This window comes from Hydra vulgaris, chromosome 04, assembly GCF_038396675.1.
Source record: "Hydra vulgaris chromosome 04, alternate assembly HydraT2T_AEP".
NCBI classification, from domain to species: Eukaryota; Metazoa; Cnidaria; class Hydrozoa; order Anthoathecata; family Hydridae; genus Hydra; species Hydra vulgaris.
Genome location: NC_088923.1, coordinates 20,213,926 through 20,226,226, shown reverse-complemented (window position 1 = coordinate 20,226,226; position 12,301 = coordinate 20,213,926). Strand labels below are relative to the sequence as shown.

The window sequence follows — 12,301 nt, the reverse complement described above, 5'->3', positions numbered from 1 at the left end:
TAAAATTTTAATTTAGAAAAATGTCAGAAAGTTCTAAACCTGAAAAAACAAAAAAAGAAAAGAATGATACAGGTGAAAAAGTAAAAGATGCTCCATTAAATGCTGATGGAACTTTAAAAAGCAAAGGACAGCTTCGTGCTGAGAGAAGACAAATTCAGGTTATTAAATTTTTCTTAATATGGAATACTTTACATTGTTTTTTGTTTTTAAGAAGAAGTTTAATATATAAATTTTTAAGTACCTATGTAAGTTTTCAAATAAGGTACCTATGTGAGTTAAATGATTGGATTTTCTTATGCATTAGTTCCAGTTTCTTTCTATTATTCCAATTTCTTCCTATTTTATTATTACTTATTAATCAAAAATGATTAAATAATATTTATTAATTATTCACTTTCAAGATGTCAACAAGTAAGAAGTTGTACAATGAAGAAGATGTTGAAGCTGCATTAGATAATATAAAAGAAAAAAAATACTTTAATCAGGAAAGATGCATTCAGTTATGGCATTCTATTCTTTACTCTAATAGGATGCAAGAACAACAACAATGCAAGCTTCAAGAGACCAGGATCAGCAACGACACTCTAGCAGCAAACAGAATCAATGATGGTTCATGTGTTTAAGTTATTTTGTAAATGGAGTTATGGTTTGACACGAAGTAATGTCATTGGCTTTGTATGCAGCTACCTTCTTTGTACAAATCAATCAGACCTGTTTAAGAATGGCAGGCCTGGCAAAGACTGGTTTTGTGCATTTAGGAAATGGTTGTCTAAAGGAATTTTAACAAGAAAAAACTCACAATTTTTTTTTTTTATCTTTGCTTCCAATAAGGCTGCAAGCAACCACTACTATAGTTGGAAGTTACTGAAAGAGAAAAGATGAAGATTGTAGAGTAAGATAACGATTGATAGACAATATAAAAGATTGTAAATTATATGAATCAGAAAAATGAAGGAAGCGAATTCCAAAGAACTGATGTTTGAGGGAAAAAACTAGACGAATAAGAGTTTTTAAAGCATTTAGGAACAGTCACAGAAAAAGGATGAGACTTAATTGAATGACGAGTAACACAAGAATGAATTTTAGTATGTGCACAAGAGAAGCTAGCTCTTTAGAGCAGTCCCCATTATAGTATTTGTAGAAAAGTGAAAGAGAAGCAACATTACGACGATGTGATAATGGTTGGAGGTTGGCTGCAAGAGCAAGTCCAACTTTGTTTACCATGTGTTTTTGCACCTTGTCTAAAAGAGAAAGGGCATTATTAAAAGATCCGCCCCAGATATGGCAACAGTATTCCATACGGATTTGAGATTTATATTTAGGGTCTGCCATAGCTTTATGTATGCAAGAATTAAATATGAAATAATTGATAATTATTATGAAACTATTAGTATGAAATAATTAATAATTACTTTGATGTTGTCACTAAACAATATCAATTTTCAGATAGAACTACTAATTGTCATATTTAAAATTATGATAAATGGGTTTCTGTGGTGATCAAGGCAAAGCAACTGTAGTATATCAAAAAAGCTACAAATAGTGTTACAACAAAAAAATCCATTACACAGTGAACAATTGCTGTAATTCTGATGAATACTTTACACCTCCATTCATGGTTTACAAAGTAAAACAAAACTTCAGAGCTGAGTGGGCTTTAGGTTGTCCAACTGGCAGCAAATATTCAATGTCTGATTCGGTTTGGATGGAGCAATATATATTTATTGAATGGTTGACGGAAGTGTATATAATAGAATGTCAATAGTTGTATTCATATTTTACACCTAAATGGGCATACATATCACGTCAATACAATCTTGATTTGTCTACCAGCTCATTCATCTTAAATTCTTCAGACTATTGGCCTGTTAAGCGAGTTTGGATAGCAGTTTCTACCAAATATTACAAAGACACAAAATGCAAAAACTTAGATCAAGAAAATTTTTCTCTGTTGCTCAAACAATAACATGCAAACATGTAAAACACTTGCTGCTCTCATACACCTATATTTTGCTTGTTTGCTTGTTTTCAATATACGGGGTTATTTTCAAAATAATTAATAACAAAAATAAAATCAATCAACAGACATAAGCTATTAATTGAACTCAGAAACGCTTAATCAAGTAACACCTTCAATGCAATTGTCACTAATAAATACTATTTTATTTGTAAATTTTTTTTGATTGAAAAAAATATATTAAAAAAATAAATTTAGTCCTTTTTAATCATTATGATTAAAAAAAAAGTAATGTTTAATAAATAAGTTACTATGAATTTTTTTAAACATTGAAGAGATTTAACCAAACAAGTTTGAAAATAACTACATCTTAAAAAAACCTTTATTAAGTTATTGTAATCGTTATTTTTATTATTATTAAAGGCGAAAAGAATACGGAAAGAAAACAAAACTTTTTGAAAAAGTTTACCTTTTGCTTTTTCGTTTTCCTTATGTAAAATAAAATATATGTAAAATAAAATAGTAATCTAAAGATCAAAAGTTCATTCATTCAAAAATTAAATTTGTGTGATTGTTATCAAGACTGAAGTTTTTACTTATGTTTATTCATTATCAAAAAACAGTTAACTCTTAATTGCCAACAAAAAGTCTTTGAAGAAGCAAATTTTTCATACATTTTTTAAAATATAGTTTTTAAAATTAAGTTTCATAACAGCATTCATTTTTTTAAAAATGTAATGTTCAGTCAGTAATCAAAGGACAATTATGTCATGTAATTGTGTGAAAAAAGTCATTACTTTTTAATTCATTTTATAAGAAAAAATGAAAATTACTTATATACTGCATTTAAAACCAAAAAAGCATTTTTCTATTTTTAATTAAAAAGCAAAAGAAAAATGAAAAAATTTTTTTGGGCACCCATACCACTCCAGCGGTACCAAAACAGGTCTGGGTTTGTCATGAAAGCACTGCATGAGAGAATGTTAATTGATATTTTGTTAAATATTTTGTACAGACTGTGGTTGACAGGGAAATATTGCTTGACTAGGGTTAGATTGCGTTTGCCTTAACTTTTGCTGATAAAACTTCAAACATGTACAAATTAACTGAGGAGGAATATAATCATCTTCTTATGAACACGATCACAACCATTTATAAAAAAGCCGACCTTAAACTTAAAGATGATGTAAACTGAAAATAAGCAGGTTTTAATTAATCATTTTGTTTTTAATAATATCAAAATAAAGAGAATTTATAACTGCTTTATAACATTCAAAGACCACAAAGCCAATTTTTTAAATAACTCTATTGTTCGACTTTTAAAGTCTGCAAATTATTTAAATTGGTGGCAAGCTTCCAAGATGTAATAATTTTATTTAAAGGTATTAGTGAAAAAAGTGTTATAAATTTTTAGTCTTTGAGATGTAATAAATTGGTTTTGAGGTATAATAAATTAGCCAAGATGTAATAAATTGGTTTCAAGTTATAAGTGAAGTTCTACTTCCTTAATAAAAAAGAAGCTGGTATCTTCTTCTTTCTTACTTATGTGTTTTATGACTTCTTTTTTAAATTTGTGGTTTGTTAAAAAAGATAATTTTATGAATTAATATAAAAAAAGTGTAAATTAAATGTTTATCATATTTATCATCTATATTTACTTTAATGATAGTAGTTATAACGCTTGTATTTATAAATGTTATAACTATTGAGGGTGATTTTTTTTTGTATGCAGGATGCACAACGTGCTGCAAAAAGTTCAGCTTCCGTTCAGTTACCTAAGTCTCAATCAAACAGTGTTGCCCAAAGCACTCAAAATAATAAGAAATTGACTGAAGGTATTTTTGTTATGAATTTAATTTAATAACAATATTGTTAAATTAATAACAATATAAACAGTAGGATTGAATTGCAAAAATTGTATATAACCTTTTGAATTCAGGTTGACACTCATTATCTGACCAATTAAAGCTTAAGCAGGGCTCGAATTAACACAAACAAAATCTAATTGCGAAAAATTTTTTTTTTGAATCAAAAGCCTCCCTCCCCTTTATCCTGAGCGCCGGTTTGCAGTAAGGAGGGGAAGGGGTTGCGTTAGTATAAAATAGTATCTTTTGTATATTAGTTCGTAATTGTTATTTTTTAAAGATAATATCTCTCATCTTTGAATACTATCTTACAATTTTCTTGTTTGGCAGAGTTTAAAATAGCGTTCTGTTATACTTAACTTACTGTAATAGTTAACAGCTTAAGTTATAATTTAAAGTTTAAGTTACAATTATAGAGGAATGAGCAAGTTATGATGTAATGAGCAAGTTATGATGTAATGAGCAAATAAAGTATTTAATACTATTACGATATTACTTTTAGTAATTATTTTGACTTAACATGATACTTAAAAAAGTTAAAGTAAAAAAGTAAAAGTAAAAATGCAAATATTGCAATATTTAAACAACTGTAATTATTATATGCTTATGATAAAACACATGTTATTTTTGTAAATTGTTATTGTAAAACAGCAATAATACTGCAAAGTTGTTTTGACAATATAGAGACCTTGTAATACAAGCTTTTTATATTTTTTTAGATAAACACAAGTTGTGTTAATCTAAAAAACTTTGCGACGCTGTTTTATACAGTTTATAATGTTAATAATATAAAAAGTAAATAAATAGAATTTTTTTGTTTAATAAATTAAAACATAATTGTCAATAAACTTTAAACTTCATATTTGCGCAAAAACTTTATCTATAGACCAAATGAGTACAATCAAAGCAAAAAAAAACATTAGATACCATGTTTTTTCAAATTTATTGCTTTTTGATCTAGCGTACTATTAAAAACTTAAGTATAATCAATTTTTTTATTCAAATCGTTTTAAATTTGATGTTTTCATTTAATTTTTTTGTTCAAATTTTTTTGTTACAAAAAGTGAGAGAAAAAAACTTGGTTTAATAAATTGAATTATATTTCTTTAAGTTTATGCCTAAATAATTTTTTGGAAAAAAAACTTTTTTGAACAGAATTATAATAATTTATTTTTGGTTAATTTTGAACAGAATTAAAATAATTTATTTTTGGTTTAATGTTTGCAATAATCACTGGTTTGGAATAGAAAGTTTCTGTTTTTAAAACTATTTTCAAGAAACAAAAAATAATTAACTATTTAAAATATATAATATATATTTTGATTTGTTTTTTTCTAATAGTTAAAATGTTTACGATTTAAATAAACTTTCTTCATCTATACTGTGTTCTAAATTTGATATTGTTAATGTAGCTAGATCTACGTTTAACTTTCAGGAATGCTCCTCGCTATGCCACTGGGTATTACAGACGCCACTGCAATTAAATTTATATAATTTATTGAGCCATTTATTTTAAAAGTGGTATAAGTAACTTTGTTTTTAAACAGAGATTTTTAAAGGTTTGTGTTTTAACATGTTTGTTATACTGTTAATGTTAACTAGCAAAACTTCTTTCCAAAATATCTCAATAATTTTCAACACAATTAGTTTATATTATTTCACAAATGAAGAGATACCGTTAAATTGTAACTATTGTTATCATTAACTTGATTTTTTTGAAAAGGTAACTTATGCCACTTTCAAAATAAGCGGCTTGATATCTGGCAGTAACAGGTAAAGTATAAAATATCTATGCATATTTTTGGCTAATATTAGAATTTGGTTAACAATTGCTACAATTAGAGTACTAGATGTATATCAGGGGCTTATTTAGATCCTAATTGTGGGACATTTGGGTGCCACCTAAATTCAGAAATTAAGGACTTTTTTTTGTGGAAAATATTGCTTTTTTTGAAAAAAATGTCTATATAGAGCAATGTTTCTGCCAAATTTTCATGCAGCAAGTTGCCGGCATGCAGGTTCTGTTGCCCAAATTTTAAATAGAAAAACCCTTGTATTTTTTAATTTTTTTTCAGAATTTTTTTTATTTTAGGAGTTCAAAGAGTCGCTTACAATGTATTGATGGATGATCCAATAGCACAAAAAAAGGTCTCAAAGAAACTTGCTAAACAAAATGTACCACAAAGAAATACACAAGAACAGAAGAAAGTGAATTTATTTTCTCACCTACATCAATACGAAGAAGATTTATCGCTTACAAAAGATATATCGTTAGTTTCTCTTTACACTATATATATATATATATATATATATATATATATATATATATATATATATATATATATATATATATATATATATATATATATATATATATATATATATACATATATATATATATATATTTATATATATATTTATATATATATATATATATGTATATATATATATATATATATATATATAATATATATATATATATATATATATATATATATATTAACTAACTATTAATATAATGTAAACCAATATAAAAAGTGTATGGTATGCCAAGCAAAATAACGATAAAATTAATCTAAAAAGTTTCTATTTCTTAAAAATGGTTTATTTAATTTTACAACTTTTAATTTTTCATCAGTAATTCTATTATAATAGCACTACTGATGAAACTATGAAAGGCTTCTAGTGCTATGTTTTTAAATAAAAGTTGTACAATAAAATAAATCATTTTTAAGAAATTGCAACTTTTTAGATTCATTTTATTGTTAATTTGCTTACTAAGTTAGCAATATTTGTTATTCTAATGGGACATTCAAAAGTTATTCTAGGTTCATAGTTTTGGTATTTAAGATTTTTAGATCAAGTTTCATTACTGTTAAAAATGCAAAAAAAAAAAAAGAAGTTCAAAATAGTAAATACATAATAAAGTTTAAAATGTTATATACATAAACAATGTTTTAAGTTATTAAATATTAGGTTTTTTTTTAAAAAAAACAACCATATATTTAATAACTTTATAATATTTTAGCTAATAAATTAAAATAAAGTTTTCTTTAAGTTTTTAAAACTGTTGTTAATTTTAGTCGTTTTTTTTTAAGTTTTTTATCAACTGGTTCAATTCATCCAGTGATCATCAAACTTGGCTTACAGTATGCAAAAGGCATTATATCTGGTTCTAATGCTCGCTGTATTGCTTTACTTTATGCATTTAAACAGGTATAAAGCATAATTTTTTTATGTTAATTTATGGAAACAATCTTTATTTTAAACACAGCACAGTAGGGTCAAATAGTTATATTTAAACCAATGGCCCGTGGGTCCCCATCTCTGATTTTCCTGAATTTCACATATTGTTATGTGCATTATGTAGGTAGGTTAAATTTGAAATTTCAGACTTCCAAGTACAACGGTTCAGAAATTATAGCCTTAAAAACATGACACAGTGGCCCTCTCCCCCCTTTTAATTTACAAATAGTCAAAACAGACTACTTTGGAGCTGTATAACTTTTTTCTCACTTTTAAAAAGTGTCTGATTTTTTCTAGAACTATTTTCTGGATAGTTCTCTCTTTAAAAAAGTGTTTTTTAACTTGTATTAAATTAGAAAAAAATTATGACCTCCTCAAATTTAGAAAAAATCCTAAAATTGCTAAAATATGCCAAAATTAAATTGTACAAAATTAAACTGTAGCATTTTTCTATTCTTCCACAAGTCTTTACAGATAAGTTTTCTGATTAGCTATTACTGTCTGCAATAAATGTGCAAAATATAGGCAGCTTGTTGCATTCTAGAACTTAAATATATTCAAAAGCAAAATATCCATTCGCCTAAAAAGTCCAATTTTCAGTCATTTTGAGATGCTTTTAAATTTTGTCTTTATTTATTTTGCTTGTCGTATTCTTATTCCTAATTTTTTTCTCTATCTCTATAAATCTTTTGATTGTCCTTGTATGAAATGCTGTTGTTGTATTTGGGGTAGTTCTTGTAATGATACCCTCTCTCTTTTAGACAAAGTTAAAAAACACATTGTAATTGTTACCGTGGTAACACCCAACTTAATTAATGGTTTCTTTCAGCTTTGCTGAATATTAATTTGTTAAATAAAAAAAGTCTCATCTGAACTTCAGTCTCATTGTTTTAAAGTTGTCTTTTTTATGTGATTTTTCTAAAATACTACAAAAAAACATTGACAGAAATATTTTTATTATAACTAGCTAGTTTTTTATTTTTTTACTTCTGATTCACTCCCAACAAGGCTGGAAGGAACCACTATTAAGGATTTACTAGAAAAAAACAATAGAGCAAGGAAACAGTTGACAGGAGACTTAAAAAGTTGAAGGTTGTATGAGTCAGGAAAACATGAAGATGGGAGAGAGTTCCAAAGAGTTAAAGTGCGGGGAAAAAAGCTAGACGAATAAAAGTTTTTGGAGCATGCAGGGACAGATGCAGTAAAATAATGAGGCTTTGGTGAATGACTAGTCAAGCGAGAATGAGTTTTGGTTGATGGAACTAGAGATGAAAGCTTCTTTGAGCAGCTTCCATAATAGTATTTGTAGAAATGTGAAAGATATGCAACTTTACGATGATGAGAAAAAGGCTCAAGCTTAGAAGATAGGCCAGGCCCAACTACATTTACAATGCGTTTTTGAACCTTGTCTAGAAGAGAAAGAGCATAATTTGAAGAACAAGTCCAAGTATGACAACAGTATTCCATACAGGGACGAATAAGGGGTTTGTAGAGGTAGAGAATGGAATCAAGAGAGAGAAAATGGCAATCACGATAAAGAAAAGCAACCTTAGCAGATGCTAATTTAGCAATCGATTGTATATATAGTTTCCATGAAAGATCAGTTGTAAATGATAATCCAAGAAGATGTAAAGAAAAGGATACAATGAGAGGGTTGCCATTCATCAATATAGATATGTCGACAGTACTGTGATAATTGTTTGCAGTAAGTAACTGAGTTTTGTTGGAGTTAAAATTTACAAGCCACTGTGAGCCCCAATCAGTCACAGAAGTGAGATCAGATTCAAGATTGGCTGCCTGTTCTAAGCGATCAAAAAGAGAACACTTTTTGTCAAAGCAGGAGTACAAAGTTAAGTCATCAGTAAACAGAGCTACTTTAGATGTAAGATCATTAATGTAGATAAGAAACAAAACAGGACCAAGGATAGAACCTTGAGGTACCCCAAAAGTTACTGGAAATAAAGAAGAGTGTTGGCCTTTAAGGATTACTTTCATAAAGCGGTTAGAAAGAAACATTTTGATAATCTCAAAAACTTTCCCAGATACACCATGCCAAACTTTGTCAAAGGCCTTAGATATGTCAAGAGCAATAGCCCTAGCCTCTCCGCCTCCATCTAATGCACAATAAAATCTTTTAATCACAGCAGTAAGCAAGTAAATAACTGATTTTTGTTGGAGTTAAAACTTACAAGCCACTGTGAGCCCCAATCTGTTACAGAAGTGAGATCACATTCAAGATCAACCTTAACAGATGCTAATTTAGCAATCGATTGTACATATGGTTTCCATAAAAGTTCAGTAGTAAATGATAATCTCAAAGACCTTGCTAATAACAGATGAAAGACTGATAGGACAATAGTTAAAAGGTTTAGAATGTTCACCAGAGTTTTTAAAACATGAAACCTCAGATGTCGTTTTCCAGCATTCAACAAGATTCAATCAAGATTCAATCAAGCACTTATTAAATAGTTTAGAGAGAATTCATGAAAGTTCTTTTGTAAACACTGAAAACACTTTTGTAAGACTGTGACAGGAATGTTGTCTGGACCACAAGCCGTAGAAGAGTTTAATTGAGATATGACTTTAGCAATGGAAGCTGGAGTGATTTGAATGTCTACAATGGGTTAACCTGTTTAATTGGAATGAAAGGAAGAGAATGACCATAAGATTCGAGAGTTGAATTAGAAGAGAAGTTGTTTGCAAATAGTTCAGCCTTATCCTTAGGAGAGGTGATAAGATCAGTTCCATGAATGAGAGATGGAATGCTAGACCTTTCTTTGTTAACAATATTGAAGTTAAATTAGTTATAACAGTAATAGTTTGTATACTAAAAGGTTTATATAAATATTTTTAAAATATTATCTGCTCAATTGAATGAAACAAATGCTCAACAATTTTGCTAAAAAATCGATGAGCTATCATTTTATTTTTCATCATTCTAATGTTACATCCTTTTTTAATGGTTCTTTGTGCTCCAACTTAATTGATTACCAGTAATGATTTTTTATATATATATAACTTTTATTGTTTATATATATATTTTATTGTTTGTATATATATTTAAATATTTTATTGTTTATAGATATTTATATATTTTATTGTTTATATATATATAATTTATTGTTTGTATATATAAATATATATATACATATGCTTTTGTTTATATATATACATATATATCTATGTATATATATTTATATATATATATATATATATATGTATATATATATATATATGTATATATATATATGTATATATATATATATATGTATATATATATATATATATATATATACATATACATATATATATATATATGTATAATACATATATATATATATATATATATAATGCATAGTTAAAATAAAAAATATAATTCAAAGGAAATAATAAAAATACACTCAAATTTACAGTTAACATTTACTACACAAAAGGTGTTGTACAATAAAGGATAGGATGTTAATATAAATTAAATTAGAACAATTCAATAACTCTGTGCCTAACTTGTTTGTTTAACTCAGGGTTCTGCCATTTTTATATAAAGACTTTCTTTAATTTCTAATTCAGTTTCCCTATTGGCAGAATCCAGAATGGTAAAACATTCTGCAGTTGCTTTATTAAAACAATCAATGTTGGATTTAATATGTTGAAATATATGTGATTTTTCATCTTCCTTAAAATGTTCATCAATACGTTGAGAAATGTGTCAGACAATTTGCCCTATGTAACAAACATTACAGTTTGCACAATTAAATTTATAAACAACATTAGATTTTAAATTTCTGGGAGTAAAATCTTTTAATTAAAAAAACTGTTGAATTTTAGTAGAAGTAAATGCTAATTTTATGATAAATTTTTCTTTGCAAAACAGCTTTATTAAATCCGATATTTTGTTTTGAGCATTTAAAGATTGTTCACCAATATAGGGTAATTTAAAATATTTACATTCATATTTAGGTTTTTCAAAAGGTTCAGAGTGTTTAAGATCCAAATATTTTTTTAAGGAATTATCTATTAATTTATTAGGATATTGATTCTTTAAAATTTGTTTTAATAATAAATTGTTGACCTCTAACAGTTTGAGGTCAGCAATTTATTGCCGACCTCATATTTTCTAATTCCGAGAGTCGTATATATATATATATATATATATATATATATATATATATATATATATATATATATATATATATATATATATATATATATATATATATGTATATCTATTCACTATCATTTACATGTGTTATTGTATATATATATATTATTTTATATATATATAAGGGTCAGACATCGCAGTCCCTTGGACCATTCTTGAAGACTGTAAGAGGAGGACAACAAATCATTGTTCATTTTCACAGTAAAAATGATCAATGGTTGGTTACCCAAATCAAACAGGTCTCAAAAACAGTTTAAGGGGTGGTGATGTCTGACATATATATTAGTGATTTGCCAGGTACCCGGTTTGGACATGGGGACCTGGTAATTTGGTTATTTTACCGGGTACCTGGAATCCGCCATTTTGTTACATTACTCACCACCGGGTATCTTAAAAGAAATTTTTTTTAAACAAAAACCTTAAGTACTGAAACTATTTGTTTTAGTGGTACTTTAAATTATGTCAAAATATAATTAACAGGACTACTTTTAGTTTAAACATCAACCAATAAACTTCTTGATATAGGAGGTTGTCCATAAATTGTCACGCTTAAAGAAGGGGGGGGGGGGGGGAAGAGCAAGTGGTTTGTGATGACTCATATGAAACTTGTTACTAAAGAGCTACAATGTTGTAGCAAGGAGGGAGAGGGTAAAATACGGTCTAAAATTATGTCGCATAATTTGTGAATGACACAAAGTCTAAGAGTTTTATGGAGTCGATAACCACAAAGTCCTATTTACTCAATATAGACATGTCTCACTTAAAATATTTTTTAAATATATTTTTGCAAAATAATTGTAATATATTGCAAAAAGAAAACTGATTTATACGGATGAAAAATCAATAACGCAAACTAAAATAATTAGAGAATACGAAAGAAAAGAAAGGAAAAAAATTATCACAATTACTTCGTTTTATTGTGTAAGAGAATTTTTTCACAAGAGAATTTTTAGTCATTAAACTTTGAATGATACAATTTTCGTTTACAATAACTAAATATTTACAATAAATATGTATTTTTTATTCACACTGACAGTAAAAAATGTTTTATGTTTTTGATGCTATAAACTATAT

The 12,301-nt window shown here is 27.0% G+C and overlaps 1 protein-coding gene across 1 annotated transcript in view; it reads left to right on the top strand.

Annotated features, from left to right (window-relative positions):
- Nucleotides 1-12,301, top strand: part of LOC100198000 (translation initiation factor eIF2B subunit delta) — a 37,253-nt gene continuing 24,952 nt past the window's right edge. Inside the window, exons 1-4 of the mRNA XM_065795723.1 lie at nt 1-158; nt 3,690-3,792; nt 5,915-6,092; nt 6,921-7,038. Coding sequence (XP_065651795.1) covers nt 21-158; nt 3,690-3,792; nt 5,915-6,092; nt 6,921-7,038 — 537 coding nt within the window. The 5' untranslated portion in view covers nt 1-20. The remainder of the gene's footprint in view (nt 159-3,689; nt 3,793-5,914; nt 6,093-6,920; nt 7,039-12,301) is intronic.